We start from the raw sequence: 27593 nt of genomic DNA, 5'->3' as shown, positions 1-27593 counted from the left end.
AAGGTGAAGAAAAAAAAAAAAAAAAAAAAGAAAAAGTTTTCTTATCCCGTGAAGAGAGGGAGGAAGGAGGCGCTTGTGTGTTTGGTAGAAAATAAATGAATTTATAAATTACCATTTTACTGAAAATTTTGTTGGAAAAGTTGAGAATGATAAGAATAAAATAAACATTCATGAAAAAAAAAAAAAAAAAAAAGAAAAGAAATACATCGGCTGTCCTAACTGTAAGTTCTCACATTTGTATTCTCACTTGTCCTTACATTTTTTTCCTTTTTAAGGAACATTTGTTTTGTCGAACATTTGCCACGTTTTTGTTGCGTGTACGTGTCAGATTTTTTATGTATTCCTACATTTTATCTTATAGGCATACTTAAGTGGTTGTATTTCTGTGAGACCTTCCGATACCTCACGGCCAGAACATATGCAATTGTACATAGATACACACACGTATAGAAATATACACACACGTATAAATACCATTTATATATACCCATTTCACAACTGACTACCTCGCGAGAACCAAAGGGAGAAAAATGGAGATATTGAGGGAAATCCTGAATTTTCTTTCTAAAAATATCTTGAATGTCACAATTTTGTTAATGTCCATAAGTTTCATTCTGTTCTTTACACAGAAAAACAGAAATGATAAAAAAAAAGTAGAAGATTTGTTTAGTCTTTACTCTCAAAAGAATGAACATGAAGAACTTAAAATTAGAAAGGATGAACAATGTGAAAAATCCTCTGAGGTTTGCTTTCTGAATGGGAATAACCAAACATTGAAGCTTAATAAAATTATAAAATTAACGAATACAGTAAAGATTTTCATTTTTTCGTACCCATCGAAATATTCTCATTTTGGTTTAGACATATGTAAGCATATAAAATTTAATCTTCCAAATCGAGAAGGAAAAATAAAAGGTAAATGGAATGATAAATTGGATAGAGAAAATGATTCAAAAGAAATTTTTAGAAGTTATACACCTATTTATGTGGATAAAAAAAATAAACTTGTTCATTTTGTGATTCGGATATATAATCCTGATGAGAAATATATAGATGGTGGAAAAATGAGTATTCAGTTAAATAAGATGCATAATAATGATAATGTCAAAATAGCTGGACCATTTGGGCTTTTAGACTACAAAGGAAATAATGAATTTAGTTATTTATCCAAATCTTTAAAAAATAAAAAGCATATTGTAATGATAGCTGGGGGTACTGGGATGACTCCTTTTTTTCGATTGATAAAACATTTGCTCCTTTTTGACACAAAAGAAACTGAAACGAACCACCCTTTCATAACATTCATTTATGCAAATAGAAATGAGGAAGAGATTCTCCTCAAGCCGGGTAAGTCTTCGACTACTGCTTCCACAGATACACACCCCCATGCGCTGTCGGTCCGTGAAGCTACGACCAACGAAAAGGAGGGAGAAAAAAGGAAGAAAAGAGGGAGAAAAGAGGGAGAAAAATGAAGAAAAAATAGAAAAAAAATAGAAAAAAAAATAGAAAAAAAATAGAAAAAAAATAGAAAAAAAAATAGAAAAAAAATAGAAAAAAAAATAGAAAAAAAAAAAAAAAAAAAAAAAAACACAGTCACACTGACACGTGCGCACTTATATAAATGTACACGCCTCTTCACTCCTCCCTGATACTTTCCAGTTTTTGACGAATATGAAAAAAGGTTCGAGAGATTCAAAATAGTGTATAGCGTTGACGAATGCATAGATGACTCAAAGAAGGTCTCAATGAACAATATAGGATACCTCAATGTGGAAATATTGAGAATGTACATTCTCAAGTACCAGAAATTAAATGTGCAAATTGAGAAGAGTGATACACTCATTTTGATGTGTGGCCCTCCCCCAATGACTGCTTTTCTTAAAAAGTTGCTGAATGAGGATATTAAGATGGAAAATGTGATAACTGTTTAGGGTGAAGCAAAGGTGGATTTGCCATTTGGTTAGAACAGCACTAGCGTGCTTTCCGCTGTGTGTATCGCTGTCTTTGTTTGTAGATATATTTGTGAAAGTAATAATCACGTGAAATGGGTTTCCCAATCACCTTATTTTATGACACATTTCATGTATATCCTGTAAACATTTCTCCATGCATACATATGTTCCATTTTTTTAATCGTCCATACACATTATTTTAGTGTGTCCTAAAAAGTTAGGAAATATTTTAAGCATGCAGAGGTGCAGACTTAAAATTGTTTTCAAATCGGCACCTGATATGTATATTATATATATGTGTGCACATGGTATGTAATTATTTCAGGTATTTGCAGATTATCCTCTCTTCTAAAGAACAAATAATTCTATTATATATATTTTTTTTTTTCATTTAAAGGTTTGTATTGTAATTAAACACTTTTGAAAAATGAAAAAAAAAAAAAAAAGACTTAATTTGCAAGCGGACACGTATTAGTTTGCAACATATTTTCATGTCTGATTTAAAAATATGAATAAAATGACATAAGTAAAAAGAAAAAAAAATAGGGTAACAATGTGTTTGATTATTCATACAAATAGAGTGGAGTAAAAAGAAAAAATATAGGGTAACATTGTGTTTGATTATTCATACAAATAGAGTGTAGGAAAAAGAAAAAATATAGGGCAACATTGTGTTTGATTATTCATACAAATAGAGTGGAGAAAAAGAAAAAAAAAAATTGCTTAAAAATTAAAAATAAATAAGAAAATGTGCTACTGTGTACACATATGAGAAATCGAATGGATGAAGATGTCACCACTTTCTTTTTCTCACACTTGTGCTAAAAAAAAAAGAAAAAGTAAATAAAATAGTATGAAAAGTAACAAAATGGAATAGTAATAAAACGCAACAAAATGGAATGGTGTAAAATTTCCTACATCAAAGAAACAAAATTATTCATGTTCCAATAGCCCAACACAGTTATATCAAAATGTGAAATTTTCATATTTAACATTCTTAACAGTTTGGAATTTTCAACACTCATAAGCTTATCTTTTTCTGCTAATATTTTATCTTCTCGTAAAATAATTTTTTGATCAATGATATCGAAATTTAGTTTTCTTTTTTGTAAATCTTTCTGCATAGAAACAGGAACATCTAATACATCTCCACATTTTAAGGTCACATCTTGTGTGCATATATTTCCTGGTTTTATGTATTCTTCAGGTTGAAATTCGTTGAAAAATTTTAAGACTTTCAGAGGTGCATCTTTCGTAATTAAGAGAATTCTATTCCCCACAAGGAGCTGAAAACAGGGAATGGTGATATGAGTTTTAAAAATGGCGTTAGGAAATTGAAAAGTTTAGCATCTCGAAATGGAATTTGAATGTGGTACAAATGAGACTGGCGTTTATAACTATACTGAAAATAACTCATTATGTGGGAAAATGTTTTTACATATCAGCACGAAAAAAAAAAATGAAAAAAATAAATATATAAAATAAAAAAAAAATGTGGAACACGTAATGGTTATGCGATGATACTTACCTCAGCCACCTTGAAGACATTCGGTTTGAATTCACTTTTTTCGTTTTTTCCGAGGGCCACTTTCATTAATTTATTTTTCCCTATAAAAAATCTGCATTATATATATAAGGCGTATTAATATGTAGTTAAAGTCATGTCGTGTAAAGTTCAGAGGCTTATACAAGGTATGTATGCACATGCAGATATGAGTTTATTCTGCGTTCATTTTTATGTTTTTAGAATTGCCATGGGGCGAGTATACATATATATATATATGTATGTATTCCTCACGAACTGTATATGAGCTTATACAAGTGCAAACACAATTTAGCTTCTTACTTTCCGTCTGGCTTGAAGTACTCGATGGCCTGCTTCAAGTTATTATTAGAACATGTTCTAATGTCCAAAACGTAAATAAAAATATTGGGGATTTCAATAAATTTTTTCAATTCGGAAAGTTTCTGTTCCTTCAATTCTTTTTTATTCAACTTTTTTTTTACCTTGGTTAACGATATGGTAATGTTTCTCTTAGACTTTGGCATTTTCGTTCAGAAAAATAAAAAATGAGTGGTGTGGACGTGGGTGGGGGTACTAGTTATTTGAAAGCTCTGTTCAAATGGGTTGTTGTCGTACGGAAATTTTATGTAATCACAAAATTCACTTTATTTGTACTCTTGCATTATAGGACCGTTGTGATGCAGCAATTATGTGAGGTGCAAATTGCCCTGGTCTTGAACGCTGATTTTTTCTTACATGTATATATGTATGCAGCGGATGTGCTCTTCTCCTTCTTTTTCTCTTTTTTCTCCTTCTTTTTCTCCTTCTTTTTCTACTCCTTTTTCTACTTCTTTTTCTTCTTCTCCTCCAATAAGTTCACAAGTCAATCCATGTTCATTTTATAGGGTAAAGGTATAAACACTGGCTATTGTTCAGTTGGATATACATTAACGTTTTTGTTATTTTGGCACATATACATGTTTTCTCATTAAGTTTTTAACCCCTATATATTCTACATATAAGTGAAAAAAATACATGCACGTGTTGATTTTGTTTTCTTTTTTTTTCTTTTTTCTTCTGTATTTTTTTTTTTTTTTTTTTTTTTTTTTTTGTTTATATATTACCCCCTTAACAAATTTTAATTTGCTCTTCCATTTTTCAGAGGAAAAAAAAAAAAAAATTATTTTTTTTTTTTTTTTTTTGTACCTATTCTAGTTTAAAAAATTAAAATTCCCAATACTCATATATGTATAATTATTCCCAATTGAGGAGGAAACAAAAAACAATGATGTGACGTACTTCTTCATTTTATAATCGTTACCCGACCTGCAAACGGAGGGGCAAAAAAAAGAACATACCTGCATGGTAGAAAATATATTTAGCAAGTTATGGATGGAACATATACTGTGCAAAATTGCAAACATTTTTTTTTTTTTTTGTGGTAAACTTAGGTAGGATCAAGTGCTAGGTATACATTTTTATATTCTCACTTTTGTGCACACTTTATTTGAGGGTACTTTAAAAATAAAGAATTTCTTGGAGTATGCCAATTAGGTACAATTGAGGATATTACATAAATATGCAATTTACATCCATGACACATAATGCTACTTTTTACCTCCTCCAAGTTCCTTTGTGAATGGCAAAAGATTTGATTTGTTCATAACAAAAATTGCTATATTTTTGTAAAATGGTAGAGAGGTTTTTTCAAAAGTGCTATAAAAAAAAAAAAAAAAAAAAAAAAAAAAATTTATAGATATTCCCAATAATTGAAAAGCATCAGAAAAATAATTCACATATGAAGGAAAATCTCACTAGCATTTCATGCTCCTTATTCTTCTGTATACCAGTTTTAACCTGTTCTGCAATTTGTAGTTTGTAATTTATTATTTAACTATTCTGGAACCCTAATTCTTGTATTTAACCTTCCAATTGGCATTTCATCTGGGGGCTACACATTTATGAAGTTGATATATATGAATGAGAGAAATGTAAAACATTATGAGCACAAGCACACAATATATGTGCAACTTTGATATTATTTTTCAGGTGATTAAGATAATTCTAAAACCTTTTCAATTTTTCATTAAAGTTTCACCACCGTTAAATATATCTCATGCAAGTGGCGAAATTTTATGTGACAACAGTGGAACTAGCATAGAGGTGGCATTTCAGAAGTTTACGAAGCTACATTTTTTTTTTTTTTTTTTTTTTTTTGAACTTTCTACTCACGTCCTCTATCGAACATTTCTTTCATTTTTTTATGATCTTCTTTTGATCATTTTTTTTCATTACATGAACGCATGCTTGGTTACATATTAGTTGCGTGACTATAAAGTGCATGAGCACAAGGAAAAAAAGTATAGTTAGATTTGCAAGAGGATAAGCAGTATATTTAAATCCTGTTGAACATCTAACTGTGCATACAAGATGTATTCCCACAGATCAGATAGAACAACTAGTTAGTCGATATATATATGTATATATATGAGACAATTGTTCTTCTGCGTCAGTTTTTTTTTATTTTTCATTTTGAGAATCAGAGAAAATAAGGGACATATAAGAATTCGAAAATTTTGGATAAATCCATTTCTTCCTCGTAGGAAAGAAATTAACTATACAAAGTTTGGTAACATCAGAAGTAATTCCTTGAGTTGCATCATCCCCCACCAATTCATCCATTCCGATAAGAAACAAAGATCATCTCCCTACCTTTTTAAATATAAAATAAATTTGAAGAATCCAAAGGGGAATTGCAACGTAGTGCTTGAATTACACACGAGGGATAAACATATAGACACATTGACTATAATTAGCTTGTTTAATCTTCATTTTATGCATATATCCCCCCTATTTTTAAATAAAGAGAATAAAAAAAATTTGTGTATGCCTTTTATCAACATAAGAAAAAAAACACATCTTGCAGGATTACTCAGAAAAGTAAAAAGTACAAACAGCAGCAGAAACGGGAAAAGTATCAGAAGAGCATTTTTGAGAAGCTTTGCATATATCACCTCTACAAGCAGAAGTGTGAAGTATCACGTTTACCAGTTAAATAAGTTAATCAGAGGTAAGAAAATAGAATTTCAAACACGTAGAGAGATGATTAATGGGAGTGGTGAAAATCAATTAGAGAAAAGGCACAATGAGGAAAAAGAGGATTATGAGAAAAAGTTAATGATGGATCGGGATGTGGAAGTATTAAATACGGGTGTAAACAGAAATGGAATGTCGATTAAATCAGCTCCATTTTCAATGAGTCCAATTTTGTCTTCAGAACAAGTTCGTGGAAATTTCATAAACTATTTTAAAAATAAGAATCACACTGTTGTGGAAAGTGCATCTGTTATACCATACAATGACAGCACTTTGTTATTTACAAATGCAGGAATGAATCAATTTAAGAGGATATTTTTGGGACAAGTAGATAAAAATAGTGATCTAGGAAAATTGAAAAGAGCTGTAGACACACAAAAGTGTATAAGAGCAGGAGGGAAACATAACGACTTAGATGATGTGGGTAAAGATGTATATCATCATACATTTTTTGAAATGTTAGGTAATTGGAGTTTTGGAGATTATTTTAAAGAAGAAAGTATTGATTATGCTTGGGATTTGTTAACAAATGTATATAAAATAGACGCAGATAGATTATATGTAACATATTTTGGTGGGGATAAGAATTTAGCTACTTGCCCAGAAGATTTAGAAACCAAAAAAATATGGTTAAAATATGTAGATGAAAAACGTATTTTACCATTTGGTATGAAAGAGAATTTCTGGGAAATGGCAGAAACTGGTCCATGTGGTCCCTGCTCAGAAATTCATTATGATCGAATTGGTAATAGAGATGCATCTGGTTTGGTAAATAAAGATGATCCAAGTGTTTTAGAAATATGGAATATTGTTTTTATGCAATATAATAAAGATGAAAAAAAAAATATGAACAAATTACCATTCCCATGTATCGATACAGGGATGGGTTTAGAAAGAATAACATCCATTTTGCAAAATGTTGATAGTAATTATGACACCGATTTATTCATTCCAATTTTTAAGCAAATAAAAGAACTTTTTAATTATCTTCCAGAATATGGAGGGAAAGTAAATGAAGAAGATGTAGACAGAATTGATTATGCGTACAGAGTTGTTAGTGATCATATCAGATGTGTAACAATTGCGATTAGTGACGGATGTCTCCCAGGAAACGAAGGAAGAAATTATGTGATAAGGAGAATTATAAGAAGAGCAATAAGAGTAGGTAAGCAAATATTTCAAATAAAAAGTAACGTTCTCTGGTTTTACAAATTAGTAGATTCAGTGTGCCAAATATTAAAAAATTGTTTTACAGATTTACAAAATGAAGAAAGAGTAAATTATATTAAAAATACTATTAAACAAGAAGAAATGGTATTTAACAGAACGTTAGAGAAAGGTGTGGATCAATTTCATAAGATTATAAAAAAGAATAGCAACACAGATGGAGAGAAAACTTTTAGCGGAAAGGATGCATTCGATTTGTATACATCGTATGGATTCCCCATTGATTTGGTACAAATTATGTGTGAAGAAAAAAATTTCAAATTAAATATGACAGAATTTAATGACTTATTTAAGAAACATCAGTTAGTGTCAGATACAAACAATTTTAAAATTAATAAATTTTTTGATCTCCCAGTGGAAAAGGCACACGAGTTGAAAATGGTGCATAACGTAGATGCCACAAAGGATCATCATAAGTATAAATGGAACAATGATGAAAGAGAAAATCATATGATGAAGGTAGAAACAAATGTACAAATTATATACGATGGAGAGAAATTTCTCGATGCTGTTGAATCACCAAATAATGACAAAAAATATGCTTTAATTTTAAAGGAAACAAATTTCTATTATGAAAATGGAGGACAAATATATGACACTGGATATATTCAAAATGATAAAATGAAATTCCAAGTTATGAATGTACAAAAAACTAATGATTATGTGCTCCATATTGGTGTACTCCTACAGGGATGTATTCGAAAGAATGATTCTGTAGAGACTGTGATAAATTTTGACAGGAGGAAATTGATAGCTTGTAACCACACTGCAACCCATTTGCTTAACTTTGTCATAAAAAAGGTTTTAACAGATTATATTCATAAGACTGGTGACAAAACAAATGGAAATGTGGACAATGGGGATTCCATGCAGAACACACAGGAGAAGAATCAAACAATGATGAACATGAACTCTATTTTTAACTGTGATCAGAAGGGATCTCTAGTGGATGATGAAAAATTGCGATTTGATTTTTCCTTTATTGAAAATATAACGAAGGAATTGGTTAGCAAAATAGAAATGGAAGTTAACGATTTGATAAAACAATCATTAAATGTTTCTGTTCGAACTATGGATTTGAAAGAAAGTAAAAAAATTAAAGGAATTCGAGCCATTTTTGAGGAAGATTATGCAGACATAGTGAATGTAGTTTTTATAGATAATGATGTTGATAAAATTTTGAAAAACTTGGATGTGAATTACTCTTATTTGTGTTCCATTGAATTGTGTGGAGGTACCCACATTGCCAACACAAAATATATAAAAAAATTTATCATAACATCGGAGGAAAGTATTGGAAAAGGAATTTACCGTATCAGTGCAGTGACGAATAAAAAAGCAGAAGAAATAGAAAAAAAATTCGACGATTTGTATGCCAAATATAAACACATTTTTGATGACCCTAATGTGAATAAATTAACCGATGTACAAATGTATAAGAGAATTTTAAAGGAAGATAAGTTTTTACCATATCTTAAGAAAAACCAAATAATACAGGATTTAGACAAAATTGAAAAAAATATTATCGAAAGTACGAAAAATATTCAGAAGGAACTGCTTAATAGGGCATCCAATATTGGTAAAGACTATGCCCTAGAAGAAAAAAATGGTATTATTTTAGATATCAAGTTTTTTGATGAACTATCTGGAAATCAAAAGGTTTTAGAAAAAATCATCCAATCGTATTGTAAGCATAACAAAACATGTAGTTATTTCTTTATCATCTCGGATGAAAGGAATACCTATTGTGTTTTTGAAATAAAGGATTCTTTGAGAGATAAAAATATACAGGCAGATGTTTTTATGAAAGAAATAATGCATTCCGTTGAGGGTCATTCAGGAGGGGGAAAAAACAAAGCTTTTGGTTCGGCATCAAAAGATATGTGTCTTACTATAAAGGACCACGTACATGATGCAATGAAGAAATATCACTAATAATAAACAGCACGTGCCTAGACAAATTGGTATAAAATACATTTCTAATTAATTCACTGCACTGTTAGAAGTTTCTACATTTATGGTGAAAATTGTCCCCTCTTTTTTTTTACTTTTGTTTTGGGATATTTATCTGTTACGTAAATTAATACGTGATTTTTTTTTTTTTTTTTTTTTTCCATCATACGTGTTCATAAAACATAGTTGTTCATGGAATACAAAATATATTAAGAATTATTTGTGCTTTGAATTAATTTCGCAATAATTTGTCTCAAAAAATCCTAACCATCAATTAATAATAAGAGTTTTGAATATTTAATAATGAAGCATTATAATGATTATTATATGGTAACGTTTGAAAAATACGTATAGTGTTAAAGGTTTAACATATAGGAAGAAGCAATACCTCTTTGCAAAAGTAAATCAAAGTTGTGGTGACATTTAACATTTCAAAGGAGAATAGATACCCCGCTTCTCATTTACTTTTTAACACAGATTGTTACCTGAAAACACTATTATGCATTAAAAATGATAAGCTGGGATGAAGATTTAAACTTGTCCAATTCTCGGTTAATAGAGGGATTATATACACGAATATCACTTTGGATTTCTCATTCAAAGATGGGAGATCTGTTTAAGGAGATTATCATCGGAATACCCATGTAGCGAAATATATATTTTTTTTTTTTTTTTTGTCTTGCTACTTTTTTTTTTTTTTTTCATTTTTTATCACAATATAAGATCTTCTATCTTCATTTACACACAGTTGTGCAAAAAAATTAAATTTTAGTTCATTCTCAAAGTGTCATGTTGTTGCAAGCTGTGACATTAAGGTGCTAAATCAATTTGTATCTTCTCTAAGTTTCTCCATAGACAAACAAGATTTTAGAATTTTTGCTCCTTAATTTTGTCTTACACTATTTATGCTAATTTGACATTATGTATCTAAAATTACAAAACAATTTTTGTACAAATACACTTGAATAAAAAAAGAATGTGCAACCCTTTTATAGAGATACAAAAAAGCGGGAGACATAAAATGTTTCAGTGTTTGAGTTTTATATTTTTCCCTAAAACATCAAATAAGGAGAAAGTACATAATGTAGCACTATTTAAGCTACACACAAAATACAGAATTTCTCTCATGCTAAATATAAAAAAAAAAAAAAAAAAAAAAAAAAAAACAGCTAAAATGTCGTGAGTAAAAATTACATTCTGTACTGTTCAGACATTTTTTTCTCAATGATGTGAAATAACGCAAAACGGCTAGCTAACTTTCCAAAAATGTTTTAAAAAAAATGGGATTAAAAATAATTTGTCCTGAAAAGGTCATGTAACTAATTAAAATAGCTACATTTTAATTTCCATATTTTAGCTTTATTTCTACAGTATCCTCACTTTTTTGTAGCTATTTGGGGGGTAATAATAGAAAAAAAAAAAAAAAAAAAAAAACGTTGTATAGGTTTATTCTTTTTTTTTTTCTTTTTACACATTTTTAAATTAAAATGTTGATTTAATAAATAATACAAAGAAAAATTTAAATATATATTTTTTTTAAATAAAATGTAAAAAAAAAAAATTATAAATAAATAAAACATAATCTCCATTTTATTTGGTAAATTAAAAAAATATACTATTTGATTAAACGGCTCCTACATACATGTTAAGAAGTCTATAAAATAAGACACAATTTTACAAGAGCCTCGAATAACAAAAGGTGCATTTTGTATTTCCTTATTGCATTTTGTTCTACAGATTAATATGCATTTTTTTTTTTTTTTTTTCAAATTATACGTTATATTAATTTGAATATTAAATAGTATAGAAATATGGGAAATTTTAACGTATTAGTTGCTATTTTTTGCTTTGTACTTTTTTGCTTCCCGGTACTGTATTGTGAAAAGTTTCATGATAAAAAAATTAATCTAAAAATAGAGTTAGTTGATAAGGATTTGTTGTTATCACATGAGCATTTGAAGAAAGAGAAGAACATAATTCAAAATGGAAAAAATATTAAGATTAAAATTTTTGAAAAAATAAAGGAAAATATCCTTGAAAGGGCCTTAATTGTTCAAGAAATAGACAAAATTAAAAGTATAAATGAGTCTATGAGGAATAATAGCACCGCAAGTTTACAAAACTTGAGCGACACAGATGAAGATGACAATGCTGATGATGACACTGAATCTGATGGTGAGGAACAGCAAAGTGATGATGGTGAGGAATATGTTGTACAAGACGAAAGCAATATGAAAGTAATATCAACGGAGGAGTCTATTGAGAATGATGTTCATATGTTACGTAAGGTTTATCAGAAAAACTCAGGTGAAGAATCTACTATCTACTGTTACATGAGGTATACATTTAATTTAAATTTAGAAAAATTAAGTGAAAATAATAAGAGTGAGTTATTTAAAGGATTAGATAAATCTCTAGATTATATGTCCTTTTTGCCAAAAGGTGATCAAAGTAATGATACGGAAGAGATACTAGACCATGAATACAAGAAAATGGATAGATCAGTCGAATCAAATGATTCTATCTTATCAAATGTCGAGCTAAAAAATGATAATATTAATTCATGCATCAATTCGGAATATGTCGAAACTATTGACTACATTATTAACTACTTAGATAGTGCGGATAGTAGAATAAATATTCCTTCAATCGTTAAATACAGATTGGAAAGTGAAAGAGATCATTTAAAAGAGTGCAATCATGAATCAGAGGCAAGAGATATTAAGTCGACATCGATGTCTGACACGTCCGATATCAATATTGAAAATGTTTCACTTTATGAAATACTAGGAAATTTAAAAGATTCTTTTATGATGAAAAAAAAGGTAATAACTTTATTAAAGAATAGCAACACAAATGGGGAAAATGGTCATATCGACATAATCGCAGAAAAAGATATAGATGAAATTTTCATAAACTCTGTTAGCAAAATATTTTATTGCTATGATATATTACAGCATGATGGAAAATTAGATTCTATATTCACGAACGCAGGGGAGGAAGAGGCAGAAATGGATGTACAAGGAGAAACAACCCAAACGAAAGAAGTAGGTATTAAAAGTCACCAATTTATATATTCAGCAAGTGAAACGATGGAGAAGGGTTCTTGGGAAAGCACAAATAACGAGTGTGAAATATTTTTCAAATCAATTTTACAAAATAATATGTTTGAAAATCATTCGGATGTTTCGGAAAGTATGAAAAACGAAAATTTTCAAATGCACAGAGAGGTATTACAAGGCAATGGAATAATAAATTCTGAGGAGGAAGACAAAAGATATGAAGATTCCTCTTTTAATGTTTCCTCAGGTTTTCCTATATCTGAATCTGACTCTATGAATTTGTTCAATGAAGTTACGGATCATGACGATTACAGTAATAAGATGATTGGTAAAATGGACAATATTGTAATGGATGCATCTACCTTGCAAGAAAACCGAAAGTATTTAGGAGATAATGAATCATTTGTTCACATATCAGGGGAGATTCAAGATTATGAACTGGGGGACGAATACGATGATGATTATTATGAAGACGACGAAGAAGTAGAAGGCGGACAAGAATATGATGATGAGGTAGACGACGACGTCGGAGATATGGAAGAATATAATGACGATGTTGAATACGATGATGAAGATGATGATGAGTACGATGATGATGAAGATGAGTACGATGATGATGAAGATGAGTACGATGATGAGGACGATGATGATGAAGATGAGTACGATGATGATGAAGATGAGTACGATGATAAGGACGATGATGATGATGATGATGAGGACGATGATGATGATGAAGAGGAATACGAAGAGAAATTCAATCCTTCATCTTTAGGAGTTAAAAACACATTTAGTAATTTGTTAAAAACTGGGTCTAACCATTTAATAGATAAAGCAACAAACAAAATTTCTAACGCTATAAGTAAGAATTTTAACTTAGACCAACTGTCAAATAAAGCTAATAAAATGGTAGGAAAAATTAAAAAATTAACTAAGAAGAGTATTAATAAATCTAAGAAGCACGTATTAAACGGTGCTTCTCGCATTAAAAAGGAAGGAAAAACATTTGCTAAGGAGGCAAAAAGGGTAGCGAAAGAAAATGTGAATAAACTTAAAACTGAAGCAAAAAATAGTGTCGAGAACCTAAAAAATGTCGGAAAGAATGGCATGAACAAACTTAAGGATGAAACAAAAAAGAAAGGCAAGCATCTCAAAGAACAAGGGAAAAATGTCGTTCATAATGCTGTGAATGTAGCGAGCGACGGTGCTAATAGAATTATTAACAAGGCCATAAATGGAGTTGATAAACTTAAAAAGGAATCGAAAAAAGGTATAGAAAAAGGGAAAAAAAAAGTGAAAAAGGTAGCACAAAAAGGGGTCAATAAAGCACAAAAGGTAGTACAAAAAGGGGTAGACAATGCACAAAAGGTAGCACAAAAAGGGGTCAATAAAGCACAAAAGGTAGTACAAAAAGGGGTAGACAATGCACAAAAGGTAGTACAAAAAGGAGTCGATAAGGTACAAAAAGGGGTAGACAATGCACAAAAGGTAGTACAAAAAGGAGTCGATAAGGCACAAAAAGGGGTAGATAATGCACAAAAGGTAGTACAAAAAGGGGTAGACAATGCACAAAAGGTAGCACAAAAAGGGGTCAATAAAGCACAAAAAGGGGTAGACAATGCACAAAAGGTAGTACAAAAAGGTGTTGATAAAGCACAAGAAGGTGTGGATAAAGCTCAAAAAGTGATTCAGTCAGGCATTGACAAAGCACAAGCGAGTGTTGATAAAAAGCAGAAGAACATGGAAAAAACCAAAAAAGAAAAAAAAAAAAGCAGTAGTGAAAGTTTCATTAATAACACAGCTGGAAAAAGTAATAAAAAGAATAAATTGTCTAACAATGTTTTAAAAGAAAATACAGTAATGTCGAAGGATAGATCTAATTCAAGACATAATTATATAGGCCCCTTGGGGAAAAAAGGTTTTGCTACACACGAAACTTCGTTATTAAGTGTGTCTGAAGAACCAAATGAAAATACTTTAAATAGAAAAGAAATAAAAAGTGAAATAAAGAAAATTAACAAAGAATATAAAAAATTGAAAGAAATGGAAAAAAAAATAAAGGATGAATTAAAAAATCCAGTGCCTTCTGATAAACAAATAATTCAAGAATTTCATGATTTTGAAAAATTGAGTGAAAAGAAGAAGAAATAGATAAGAATTAGATTATTTTAGTTTCGATTTTTTTTTTTTTTTTTTTTTTTTTTTAACATTGTAAGTAATCGTGCATACTTTTTGAAAATATGCACGAATAGCACTTTTGTGTTTCCCATTTATAAAAATGGTAGATTCCATTTTTTATACATATATAACTGCTTTAAAAATGTTTTTTGTCTTCTGACATTCTGATAACGTTTTTATAGTTTTCATTTTGCATTTTTTAATAATTTGTTTTTCGACCATATTATGATGTTGTCTATTTATGCTTTTTTTTTTGTCGTTTTTTTTTTTTTTTACATGGTAAGTTGTTTGATTGCCTCTTTTGCTTCATAATTTTCATATTTCTAGCTTATTTGCTAAAAATTTCACATTTCTTTATGATTGATTCTTATTTTTTTTGCTTAAGCATTTTGAGATATACGTATATTCATTTACGTACATCTTTTTGGCGCTGTAACAATTTTGTGAACAAAACCCTGGAACTAAGAGATCGTTAAAATTTTACTTTGGCTTTTTCATTTTTTTACCTTGATGTGGTGTTGTACGGAGTTGTAAGTAAAATAGGAATGATGGGAAAAGTACGAAAAATGGAAAAAACTGAAAGAAATTAAAAATGTAAATTTTGGTATTGCAAGAAGTTTACGGGGGAGGAAATTTTCAATGATTTTAAAAAGCATACAATGGATACGAGACACAAGTCTGTTGATATATAGTCTTTCAAGGATTTAGACCGTATAGAATTAAAAAATAATGAACTATTACTTTACATAGCTCAATATGTTAATTTTGAATTGTATGAGATTATTTACCTTTTAGATTTTTTATGCTGTATTTTTTTGGTATCCCCTAATGTTGTAAAAATTGGAAATTTTATTTTTGGTCGAATCAATCCAATGAAAAAAAAGAAAAAAAAATTCAGTTATTCGATAGAAACATTTAAACAAATGATAAACAATGTCACGTTAAATTGACTTTTTTTTCTTCTTCAACTTTTTTTTATCATTTGTTCAGGATATTTTTGGATAAAGAAGCGACTGAGTGTGTAGAATTACGTTTCCTTTAGCAGTGAGGAACAATTAGCTATATCTTATCCTTGGCTAGCTTAAAAAAAAAATAAAATAAAAATAAAGGTAATAAATAGATATAGCTATATATTAAATTATGAACGTTCATAATTTTTATATTTTTTTTTTATTTTTTTTTTTCCGTTTAGGCTTTCCAAAAAAATAGAACAAAATTACGTCGTTAGCTTGTGTTTTCCATTTTGACAGTACTTCGTTGGATGCAATTTTTTTTTTCATTTTTACAGAAGTGTGTGTATATATGCGTATATTTAATTAAAAAGAAAATAAAAAAAAGATAAAAAAAAATAAAAAAGATAAAAAATGTGCTTTGTCCATTTTTTTTTCCACATTACAAAATTTGTCTAACAGAAGCGCCCACAAAGACTTGCTTCAAATTTTGTACATTATTCCAGATAAGTTTTTATTTCCTTGTTGTATTTTATTTATTTATTTTGTTTAGTGAATGTTTGCAATAACAGAACTATATATACTATAAGGTTAGGTTTTTTTTTTTTTTTTTGTAACCTTTTTCGGACGTGTAACATTTTATGTTATGTGTTTAGTATTCCCAATTAAGCTGTTTTGTTCTATTCTGTTTTATTATTTTTTTTCGTTCTTCATTTCTGAGTACAGATTACTGTTGTTCATATATTTATACAGTTAATAAAGGGGATATTCTACATGTTTGAAAATATTGAAAGCATGAAAGTGTTCATAGGTTGTTTTATGCTTATTCTACTGTGTGTTCATAATGTCTCAATGACATTTGTAAATGCTGAAAATTGGAGACATAATAAAGGTACAGATGGTGGATGTGAAGGATGTGATTCTTTATTGAATGAATCTTCTTCTGATAATTCTTCGGTTAGGAGTGAAGAGGTGGATCAAATGGGTGGTTTGCAAAGTGCGAGTAGTAGGGGACGACTGGGAGAATTGGATACACATAAAAGGTCAGTAAACACATCTTTTTTAAGCGGACGAATTGAAGCTATTAATGATGATGATGATACTGAAGATAATAACGATGACAATGGGGAAGACGGGTCAGATGATGATGATGGTGATAACGATTTGGAAGAAGAAGAAGAAGAAGGGACACGTAGGGATGATAACGGAATTGTTAAATTAAATGTAGGTAACAAAAACGAAACGTTAGTAAACCAACTCACCATATTGAAAGATATAACTGATAAAGTTAAAAAGGAAAAAAATACAATAGACTTTGAAAAAGTTTATGAAGAAGATATTCCAAGTATTGCCGAGGAGGAGAGAAAAATAAATGAATTTTACGAGTATGAAAATAAGGTGTTAGAAGATATTAGAAAGAAAAAAAAAAATATTTATGCAATGATTAACGAAGATTTGGATGAGCTTCTGAAGCCTGCCCAGAAGGAATATATGAAAGTGGCACGTAGCATAAAAAGTAATTTATTGCATGAGTATGAACAGATCCTTAAGGAAGAGCTATCCGAGGAGTGACAGGGATTTATAGAAAGAAAAAATATAGTTGTTGCTTGCCAAGTTATGCGTCTATGCATATGTTTTCGTGCTTATCATCAATACTCGTAAAAAAAAAAAAAAAAAAAAAAAAAAAATTGGGTGTATCATTCAGTTCGGATATATGCGATTGGTTCTTATGATCCATATTACTACCCTCCCTTCACAAGTGTCTCTGAATCACTCGCGTTGTCTTGCTTGATTTATTATTTTACTAGAAAAGCTTAATCTTGTATTTACAAAAAAGAACTGCTTGGTGAGAAATTTATATATGTCTCTTCAAGTGACTGAGAGAAGAGCATGTATGCTTTTTAAAAAGACTAACCATTTTCTTGCATCTGAAAGTGCAATATTTTATGAATTACGTATTTGTCTCTGCCACACCATCCTGTGTCTGTGGTGTTTGTTCGTTCGTAATGTATTTTGTTTAGCTCCATTTTTGATGATTTCGTGAAGTAGGTGGAATTTCTTTTTGATTGCTCTTCATTTGTTTTTTATTTTGAAGAAAAATTAACAATAATATATATAATAAAATAGAATAAGATAGGATACAAATAAAACATAACTGATAAAAAAAGCTATCTACAATTGGGATTGATACAAATTTTCCCCACTCGATTTTCCTCATTTTTCCACGTGTTCATATTGAATAAGTCTTCAATCCAGTTCGTATTCATAACTTCGTTATTTTCTGTTAAGAACATAGAATATTTTGGGTAGGGGTGTGTGTGTGTGGGAAAATATAAGTGAAAGAAAAAAGACATAATGTAAAGAAAAAAGTAAACAGATGAAATGATTCCATAAAATAGATTTCTTCTTTGAGTGTGTAAAATATTTGGTTATTACTCAACGTTTCGTAGTGGTAAGAAATTTCTGGAAGGAATGAAAAAGTAGGTAATTCGGGGTAAAATTTGTAAAAAAGAGATAAAAATGAAAAAATCGATAAAGGGATATATAAATGAGAAAAGGATTAGTGTAAAAATGAATCTGATCACATTACTAAATCATTTTCATATAGGGAGTGAAAAGACAAAATAGGTCAAAATAAAATAAGTAAAAAGAAATGAAGGAGAAAAGTTTACTTATTGAACAATCTGGTCCAGCAAAAAAGTATTCATCCATATATTTTTTACAAATACATGAAATTGATGAATAGTCAGAGTTTTCTATGTCTTTAATGTAACAATCAGATTCATTTTTACAATAAGATAAAATTTCTTCATCATTTGTTACAGATGAGCATTCTTTATACCTGGACATTACACCTGATATAGAGGTGCGTAGTAAAATAATAGATACAAAATGGGGGAGTGAACTATTGAATTAGAGATATTCGCATATGTAAGGGTGTAGCTTTGGTAAGTATATATGGTTTACAATTTAGAATGGAAAAGATGATGCAGGAAATGAAAAAAAGGGCTCCTTTGATCATATTTCTTTGTCGAAGAGGAGAATCAAATTGAGGGAAAGGAGTGTAATGTGTACTTTGGGTGGGTGTACGGAGGAATATACGTTCATTGTAATGTATGTATGTGTGTGTAAAACTCTATTATGATATTTTACCAAAAGGTAACATGCAAACATTTATTAATCCTTTTCAATTTTTTTTTTTTTTTTATGCACAATTTAACAACTCCTTTGCTAAAAATAATTTGAACATTCGCAAATGGGTGTTGTGAGAATTTAAAAAAAAAAAAAAAAAAAAAAAAAAAACCTACACGCCACAATTTTTTTTTTTTTTTTTTTGGTTCAAATTGGGACATTTTAATTTTTTTCTTTTTTCCATATAACATGAATGGCTACCATTTTAAAAAGAGTTCATACCCGTAGTGAAAGCAAATCATTACATGTGTAAAAAATTGAGAATCGAGTTGCACATGTTTTCCTGCACTCCACTATTCTCTATACATTGAGTAAAGAATATGTTAATGTGGTAATTTTTTCATGCCCCTCTCGATCTTCCTATTGAGATAGAAATATACGAGTGAACAAATGAAGAAGAATGAAGAAAAATGAAGAAAATTATTGTGCTAATATACATTTAAAATGTTGATATACATATAAATGTGTGAACTTTTCAAGAATAAGTTATTACGTTGAATATAAGTAAATTAAAAACATGAAACACGTTATGTTAATTTTTAAAATTAAAGGGTCGCAAAATGGGAGAAGACATGCAAAAGGGAAAAGAAAAAGAAAGAAAAAGAAAGGAAAAAAAGGGGGGGGGGGAAAAAAAAAAAAGAAAAAGCTTCTACTTGTATGAGGTGTTAAGCATATCCTCATAATCTCTGTGTACGTAATTTAGTTGCATAGGTAAAGATACACACTTTTACTCATCTGTTGATTTTGTTTATATGAACACAGTATGAATGCTAATCCTTGAGAATCCTATTAACATCACCATTAAATGAAAACATGGCTTTATAGGAATTTCGAAACCCAAGACACAAAGAATAATTCCTAATAATTTTCATTTACATGCAAGTTTTGCATTACAAAAAAAGAAGAAAGAAGGGGAAGGGGGAAAGAAAAAAGAGGGTTTTCTCTAAAAAAATAAAATGTCGGCTTTAAAAGAACAGGGTGTTTGCCATCGTTCCTGTAAAAGAAGAATTTAAAAAAAAAAAAAAAAAAGGAAATATAAAAAGGTAAAAAAAAATATGGCATATCTTATGTAATAACGTTTTAAACATTTACAAAAGATGGAAGAATGGTACAGGATATGTATACATATGTGAGAAGTAGAGAGGTGGATAATCTCTTCTGTTGGAGAAATAATTCCCTACCGATACATGTAAGAATAGAATCGTTTAGCAAAGTTTCCACTGAATTTTGTATTCTTTTTTTTGCATCTATTTTTCCAATATTTTCTAAAAGTATTTGTTCATTGGTTTTCTTAATTTCATTTCTCAAATTTTTATTATATAAACTTGTTAATTTTTTAATACTATTTAAAGTTTCATCTGTATTTTTTTTTTGTTCATTGAAATCAAGTAGTTTTAAAGGGTTGGCCCATATATCTTTATGTAAATTTAAAAGCATATTTTTTTCTAATTCATTTTTTCTGTAATTAATAACTATGGAATAATAATTTCTGTTTAAACCATGTACTAGTGCTGTTAATGATGGTTTTGTTAGATAGCCAATGTTTGATGTTGTTTGTCTCGGTTCTTGTCCTAGCATAAGCATGTGAGGATTTATTAATCGAAAACAATCGATCACAACTTTTCCTTTTACTGATTGAATTGGATCTACAACAACTCCAATTGTTCTTTGATTTAATTGTTCAAAACTTTTTTGTGTATTTACATCTGTTCCAGATAACCAGCAACCAAAACCTGGATGTGAATGATACCATCCAACAACCATTTCATGTCTTCCCGTTTTTTTTAATTCTTCTAACATATTCGTTTGATATACAGGATCCACTGCTTCAACACTAACACTATTACCTGATTGTGGCATTGCAAAAACGTCTACAATTCTGATTGTATACTCATCTACAATTTCTCCCAGCATGAGTCCCATTACTTCCATCGGTACTCCTGCCTTTGGCATGTGCGAGAAAAATAGGTAAAAAAGGGGAATGAGTAGAATAATTAGTGACATAATTAATAGAAGAATGGATGAACGAACGAATGAAAGAGCGAGTGGATGAATGACTCCACTAACACATGTAACATCTTCTGCCATCTTGTGTATTACCCGTCCATGTTTCAAAATTTTTAGAAGCGCGAGTGGGGATATATACACCTGCTCACTGGTGTCAGCCAACGTTTCATTGTTCATTCCATTTCCATCAGAAAAGGAATAAAATAGTTCACGTAAAGACGAGGGAATTCCTGCCATTATAATTTGTATCTTTGTATAATGAGGGTAACTTTTCCTAGCAAATTTGTGTGATCAGTTTTTTCTGAATGGGTGTTGCACGAGAGGGTGTACGCATGTATGCATGTATGCATGTATATATATATGCATATATATCTGCTTCTTATGTGCCTATCATTCAGCACTTGCGAATAATTGTACACGTTGCAAGATTGGGATTATTTTTTCCTACAACATGCTAAGTTGGTATTGTTTCACATGTACGTGCATGTAGGAGCGTATGAAAATGCTGCCTCTTATTCACACACACGTTTAGTATGTATATATACACATGTACGTGAATATATATGTGTGCAGATTTTCTGACGGTAAAGATACAAATGTGTGGATATGTGAATGTGTGAATTATTTATGTGTAGCAGATATGTTTGCGTTTATGCTGTTATCACTTTGAGTCTTAATTTTTACAAGGGCAAACCAAAAAGAACAAGAGGTATGTATTTTATGGATGCAAAAAGGGTTGAATCTCAAAATGAGTTAAATGTATTTCATTACGTAGCTGGGTATGTGTAATACCCATGTGTATTGTTAGCTTTTTGTGCTAAAAAAAAAACAAATGGTAGCACGGTTTTCTTGACGATTCGATGGGTGAAAATTATATTGTGAATACAGATAATGGAATTTACACGAGGGCGTGAGGAAACTCGCAAAATGGCGTTGGAAAAAAGTATACGAAAAAAAAAAAAAAAAAAAAAAAAAAAAAAAGGCATAATATGAGTTCAAAAAAATTAGTTCAAAAAATTGGTTTACAAAATTGGTTTACAGAAATACTATTCAATCACTACAATTTTTATTCAGTGCTAATGCACAAAATGGAAGAGGAACGGGGGAATGGTGTATAATATAACTTCTTTAGTGGAACTTAAAACTATGGCCAATAAAAAATAAAGAAAATAAAAAAAAAATGGGGATTTTCATTTGAAAAAATAAAAACTTGAAATTTAGTAAATCATATATGTAATATTTATCTTCTTTTTTTTTTTTTTTTTTTTTTTTTTTTTTTTTATTGGCCATAGTTTTAAATTCCTATCATGAAATTAATTAGAATGAAATTAGTTAAAAAGTGAACTATAAAGAGCAACTAACTGTGTGTGAGAAAAGTGCGTGGAGTATAAAGTTTTTAAGTATTTCTGTGCATACAGAAAAATTATCTCTTTTTTACACATATTGTTATATATATGAAAGAAGAAAAAAAAGGAAAAAAAAGGAAAAAAAAGTTATACATATTAATTAGTTCCAACAAAATGTGATTCAATTGTGGATGATTTTATGAGTTCACTCATTTTTTTTTTTTTTTTTTTTTTGGTTATGTACACTATATATTATTACCTATGAAAATGGTGTGATATTAAGAAAGTATTTTGTTTACATGATATGTTCCTGTACCCATACTCATACACACACACACAAACTCAATGGTTTGAATGTCCTTTCTTTTGCTAACATCAAGAGTAGAGGAAATAACACATCTTATGTAACGAGTCTGACGTACATATTTAACTATTTAATATTTGTTGTGTCCTATTTATTTGAAAATTTTTCTTTAAAATATGCTACCTACATTTATGTCTTAATGGGTATACAATACACATTAAAAGTGGCGAGAAAAAAAAAAAAAAAATGTAGCTAGCATGTGAATTCGGAGAAAAGCGAATAAGTGAGACGCAAGGAAGGAGAGAGGGATATAATAATATTAAAGAAATGATAATGAAAAAAGGATAATGAAGAAATGAGAATGAAGAAATGAGAATGAAGAAATGAGAATGAAGAAATGAGAATGAAGAAATGAGAATGAAGAAATGAGAATGAAGAAATGAGAATGAAGAAATGAGAATGAAGAAATGAGAATGAAGAAATGAGAATGAAGAAATGAGAATGAAGAAATGAGAATGAAGAAATGAGAATGAAGAAATGAGAATGAAGAAATGAGAATGAAGAAATGAGAATGAAGAAATGAGAATGAAGAAATGAGAATGAAGAAATGAGAATGAAGAAATGAGAATGAAGAAATGAGAATGAAGAAATGAGAATGAAGAAATGAGAATGAAGAAATGAGAATGAAGAAATGAGAATGAAGAAATGAGAATGAAGAAATGAGAATGAAGAAATGAGAATGAAGAAATGAGAATGAAAAAAAGATAATGAAGAAATGATAATAAAGAAATGATAATAAAGAAATGAGAATGAAGAAATGAGAATGAAGAAATGAGAATGAAGAAATGAGAATGAAGAAATGAGAATGAAAAAAAGATAATGAAGAAATGAGAATGAAAAAAAGATAATGAAGAAATGAGAATGAAAAAAAGATAATGAAGAAATGATATTAAAGAAATGATATTAAAGAAATGATAAAGAAAAAATGACAATTTTAAAATATTTAAACCAAAAAAAAAAAAATTTAAAAAGTTATATATCAATGATAATTATGTTCACAATTAAGGGGGAGGGGGTGCATGCGTCATGAATTAAAATGAGGGACATGTGCATATATAATGTGTGATAAGTAAGGGGGTGGGAGGGGCAAGAAAGAAAAAAAAAAAAAGGAAAAAGCAGCATATATATGTATATATATATATATATATGTATATATATATATATATGTATATATATATATACACTTTTATATGTGTAGACAAAAACGGCAAAAAATTAGCACAAGGAAGAGATTGAGGTGAGTGCATCCTCCCCCTCCCCTCCCCTGGGGTGGCACCATGCTGGTTTCAGAATTGTATACGTACGTTTATTACTAAAGGATTCGCTATACATTATTAAATCGGAGGTAAATTTTTCTGAAAATGTTTTTTTAGTTGTTTGATGGTCGGGGAGGTATATGTGTGTATGCATTTTTTATTCATTCTCCCGTTAGCTTTTTATTCGATTAGGATATTGAGGGGTCATTTTATTTTTATTTTATTTTTTTTTTTTTTCCCATGCAGATTTATTGACACAAGGTTCACCAGTTGTAAAGTTCCATTTGTGTTTATGGACTAAGGATCATGTCTGTGTTTGTTGTGTATGTATCATCTCCTCATTCGTCAATAATGAAATAAGTGCCTACGGAAGAAAAGGAGGAAAAGGGGAAAACGTGATTGCGAGATGGAAAAAAAAAAAAAAAAAAAAAAAAAAAAAAACGTAAAAATGTAAGATGTAAGATGCAAGATGCAAGATGCAAGATGCAAGATGTAAGATGCAAGATGCAAGATGTAAGATGCAAGATGTAAGATGCAAGATGCAAGATGCAAGATGTAAGATGCAAGATGCAAGATGTAAGATGTAAGATGCAAGATGTAAGATGCAAGATGTAAGATGCAAGATGCAAGATGCAAGATGCAAGATGTAATATGTAATATGTAAAAACATAAAAATGTACAAGCGTAAAACACAGAAGATATATGCAAAGTAGTGGGGATTAAAAACAGCTGTAATGAAAGCAATTTGGATGGAAAGACGTGCTGAGAGACGTACCATTAAGTTTCTGCTCCTTGTCCTTGACACTGTCGTACTTGTTAATTCTTGGTCTATAATTGGTTGGGTCACGTCTAAATGTAACATCAATAATTTTTAAGAATTTATTCATTCCTGCTACCAAAGTTTGTGGTGTGTTTGCAACAGTATTAACACCTGCCTGTCCATCAAAAACAATAACATGATCAGCAAGATATGTAGCCATAATAAAATCATGTTCTACAACAAATGCTGTTTTGTTAGTGTTAAGTATGAATCTCTTAATAATTTTTGAGACAATAATTCTCTGTTCTGAATCTAGATAGGCAGATGGTTCATCGATTAGGTAAATATTGGTATTTTTTGCAAGTGTTATAATAATTGCAACTTTTTGTAACTCCCCACCTGATAAGGTCAATACTTGATTATCCATAATAGCTTCAATCTTTAACGGTTTAATAATTTCATTATTAAAATATGGATCTGTGTATAATCCTTTCAATTTTGACATGAGCAATTGTCTAACAGTTCCTGTATATTTTGCTTGTATTTGTTGTGGTTTATAAGAAACACTTAATGATTCTAAGAAACTTAGACTAGATAGATTATCTGGTTGAATTAGTCCTGCAAAAAGTCGTATGAATGTACTTTTTCCACTTCCATTTTGTCCTAATAGAACAAAAATTTCTGATTCTGAGAATTTTCCTTTATTAATTGTTAATGTAAAACTGTTTAATGTTTTTTTCATTGTTGGATAATTATAAAAATGAAGTCTTTTTTTATCTTCTGTTAGATCTTGATCTGTAGCTAGCTTAAAATTTAATGATTCTTCCCGTATTCTTAAATTATCTGTTGGTACAAATCCATCTAAGAAAACATTAATTCCTTCTCGTACAGAAAATGGAGATGTAACAACTCCATATGCTCCTGCTTTTCCCCATAAACAACAAACATAATCACTTAAATAATCTAAAATGGATAGATCATGCTCAACAACTATGATATAATTATCATGTCTAACTAAGCTATGAATTATTTTTGCCATAGATATTCTTTGTTTAATATCTAAATAACTACTTGGTTCATCAAACATATATACATTTGTTGTTTGTCCAATAATAGAAATTAATAGTGCAAATCTTTGTAATTCTCCACCACTTAAATCTTCTACATTTCTATCTAATAAATGATCCAATTCTAAGGCACTCATATATTGATCTTTTTTATTTAGCTTATCTTTTTTATTAATAATTTCTAAAATATTTCCTTTAATCTGTTTAGGTATCAAATCAACATTTTGTGGTTTTATAATTGGTGTCAATTGTTCTTCCAACAATTTTGTGAAAAATATTTGTAATTCATTTCCTCGAAAAAAAGATAATATATCTCTCCATTCTGGTGGATTATTAAATTTTCCTAAATTTGGTTTCAATTTTGATGATAAAATTTTTAATGCTGTTGATTTTCCAATTCCATTCGTACCAACTAAGCCCAATATTTGTCCTAATTTGGGTATAGGTAATCTATGTAATTTAAATGTATTCGGCCCATACCTATGAACTACATCTTTATTTATATCTTTTGGTAAATTTATAATGGTTATTGCTGAAAATGGACATTTTTTTACACATATACCACATCCTATGCACAAAGTCTCACTGATATATGCAATTTTTGAACTGTGTTCTACTTCTATGCAAAATTTTCCTGTTTTCACTATTGGGCAATTTTTTTTACATTCAAGATGGCATTTTTTTGGTTTACATTTATCTGAACTCACAATGGCGATTCTTAGTTTAGACGCTTCTAGTTTATTTTCCTTATACAGGTCTTCCTTGTTCTTCTTTTTCATTGTAGAAGTGGTGATGGTGGGCAGGTACGTGGATAAGTTAAATACAAACGTGTAAACGTGATTCCTACAGGTTTACACCAGTATGTAGGTATGCAACCTAGGTTATATATTTGTGTAGGTATATGTACTTTTCTCTATTGGCTCTTTTGTGAAAAAAGAAAAAAAAAAAAAAAATATTGTTCTATTTAACTTTTTGCGTGCGTGATGAGAGTATAACTGGATTGATGTGTGGATACTTTCGTCGTATCCAATTTTGTGTTCATATATATATACATATATTTGTGGGGTATGGTTTCCAAGTTTGGAGAACATTTAAAAATGTTCCTATGTGCAATGCACGCATATGACTATTTTGACATGTGTCAATGATGGATACATGGGAAAAATACTCAGAACAAATGGTGATACACACAAAGTTTCCACACCTAGTTAATAATTTAAAGGTTTTTATCTTCTGTGCTATTTAAATAATCATTTGAATGATAAGTGTATGCATATGAGGTAAGGGTGTGTGTGACTTGATTGGTATCCTGTTCTGTACACCTATAAACGATTACTGGAATGTTTGTCACGTGTAGTTTTTGTACCTATTTCTATATACAACTGCTTTTATAAGTAATGTGTAGTGTGAAAAAGTTTGTGATAGACTCATCTAGTGTCCTGTAAGCAGAATTTTTTTTTTTTTTTTTTTTTTTTTTTTTTTTTTTTTATTTTATCCTTTTTTAATTAAAATTTTATTTTTTTTTTTTTTTTTTTTTTTTTTTTTTTTAAAGTAGGACTTTCATTTAGTATGTTAAATAAATGGTGTTTATAGTTTACGCGAACATTTTTGTAATTTCTTCTATTGACCCTCTGTGATTACGTTTTTATGCTTCTCAATGCTTGCCCTATTTATTTCCCACT

At 29.5% G+C, this 27593-nt stretch overlaps 8 protein-coding genes across 8 annotated transcripts; 4 read left to right on the top strand and 4 right to left on the bottom strand.

The window, feature by feature from the left end:
• Positions 1 to 530: 530 nt before the first annotated feature.
• Positions 531 to 1931, top strand: PGO_110320 (oxidoreductase NAD-binding domain containing protein; the record flags this gene model as incomplete). Its single annotated transcript, XM_028688371.1, has 2 exons — positions 531 to 1347; positions 1660 to 1931. The coding sequence occupies 2 exons, from the start codon at positions 531 to 533 to the stop codon at positions 1929 to 1931; spliced, it is 1089 nt and encodes a 362-aa protein (XP_028544172.1).
• A 935-nt stretch (positions 1932 to 2866) lies between these two features.
• Positions 2867 to 4001, bottom strand: PGO_110310 (ribosome biogenesis protein MRT4; the record flags this gene model as incomplete). Its single annotated transcript, XM_028688370.1, has 3 exons — positions 2867 to 3238; positions 3481 to 3571; positions 3799 to 4001. 3 exons carry the CDS (start codon positions 3999 to 4001, stop codon positions 2867 to 2869), a joined length of 666 nt encoding a protein of 221 aa, XP_028544171.1.
• Positions 4002 to 5943: 1942 nt separating this feature from the next.
• PGO_110300 (alanine--tRNA ligase) lies at positions 5944 to 9714 on the top strand (the record flags this gene model as incomplete). Its single annotated transcript, XM_028688369.1, has 1 exon — positions 5944 to 9714. One exon carries the CDS (start codon positions 5944 to 5946, stop codon positions 9712 to 9714), a length of 3771 nt encoding a protein of 1256 aa, XP_028544170.1.
• Positions 9715 to 11543: 1829 nt separating this feature from the next.
• Positions 11544 to 14942, top strand: PGO_110290 (hypothetical protein, conserved; the record flags this gene model as incomplete). The annotated part of the gene is made up of 1 exon (XM_028688368.1): positions 11544 to 14942. One exon carries the CDS (start codon positions 11544 to 11546, stop codon positions 14940 to 14942), a length of 3399 nt encoding a protein of 1132 aa, XP_028544169.1.
• A 1772-nt stretch (positions 14943 to 16714) lies between these two features.
• Positions 16715 to 17491, top strand: PGO_110280 (hypothetical protein, conserved; the record flags this gene model as incomplete). Its single annotated transcript, XM_028688367.1, has 1 exon — positions 16715 to 17491. The coding sequence occupies one exon, from the start codon at positions 16715 to 16717 to the stop codon at positions 17489 to 17491; it is 777 nt and encodes a 258-aa protein (XP_028544168.1).
• A 596-nt stretch (positions 17492 to 18087) lies between these two features.
• On the bottom strand, positions 18088 to 18941 carry PGO_110270 (hypothetical protein; the record flags this gene model as incomplete). The annotated part of the gene is made up of 4 exons (XM_028688366.1): positions 18088 to 18200; positions 18356 to 18382; positions 18592 to 18774; positions 18887 to 18941. 4 exons carry the CDS (start codon positions 18939 to 18941, stop codon positions 18088 to 18090), a joined length of 378 nt encoding a protein of 125 aa, XP_028544167.1.
• Positions 18942 to 20076: 1135 nt separating this feature from the next.
• Positions 20077 to 21355, bottom strand: PGO_110260 (26S proteasome regulatory subunit RPN11; the record flags this gene model as incomplete). Its single annotated transcript, XM_028688365.1, has 3 exons — positions 20077 to 20105; positions 20293 to 21055; positions 21212 to 21355. 3 exons carry the CDS (start codon positions 21353 to 21355, stop codon positions 20077 to 20079), a joined length of 936 nt encoding a protein of 311 aa, XP_028544166.1.
• A 3067-nt stretch (positions 21356 to 24422) lies between these two features.
• PGO_110250 (RNase L inhibitor) lies at positions 24423 to 26690 on the bottom strand (the record flags this gene model as incomplete). Its single annotated transcript, XM_028688364.1, has 2 exons — positions 24423 to 24448; positions 24860 to 26690. 2 exons carry the CDS (start codon positions 26688 to 26690, stop codon positions 24423 to 24425), a joined length of 1857 nt encoding a protein of 618 aa, XP_028544165.1.
• Positions 26691 to 27593: the final 903 nt, after the last annotated feature.

The sequence above is a fragment of the Plasmodium gonderi genome (assembly GCF_002157705.1).
Source record: "Plasmodium gonderi DNA, contig: Chr11, whole genome shotgun sequence".
Lineage (NCBI taxonomy): Eukaryota > Apicomplexa > Aconoidasida > Haemosporida > Plasmodiidae > Plasmodium > Plasmodium gonderi.
Note: the sequence above shows the minus strand (reverse complement) of the source record. Positions and strands in the feature narration are given on the sequence as shown.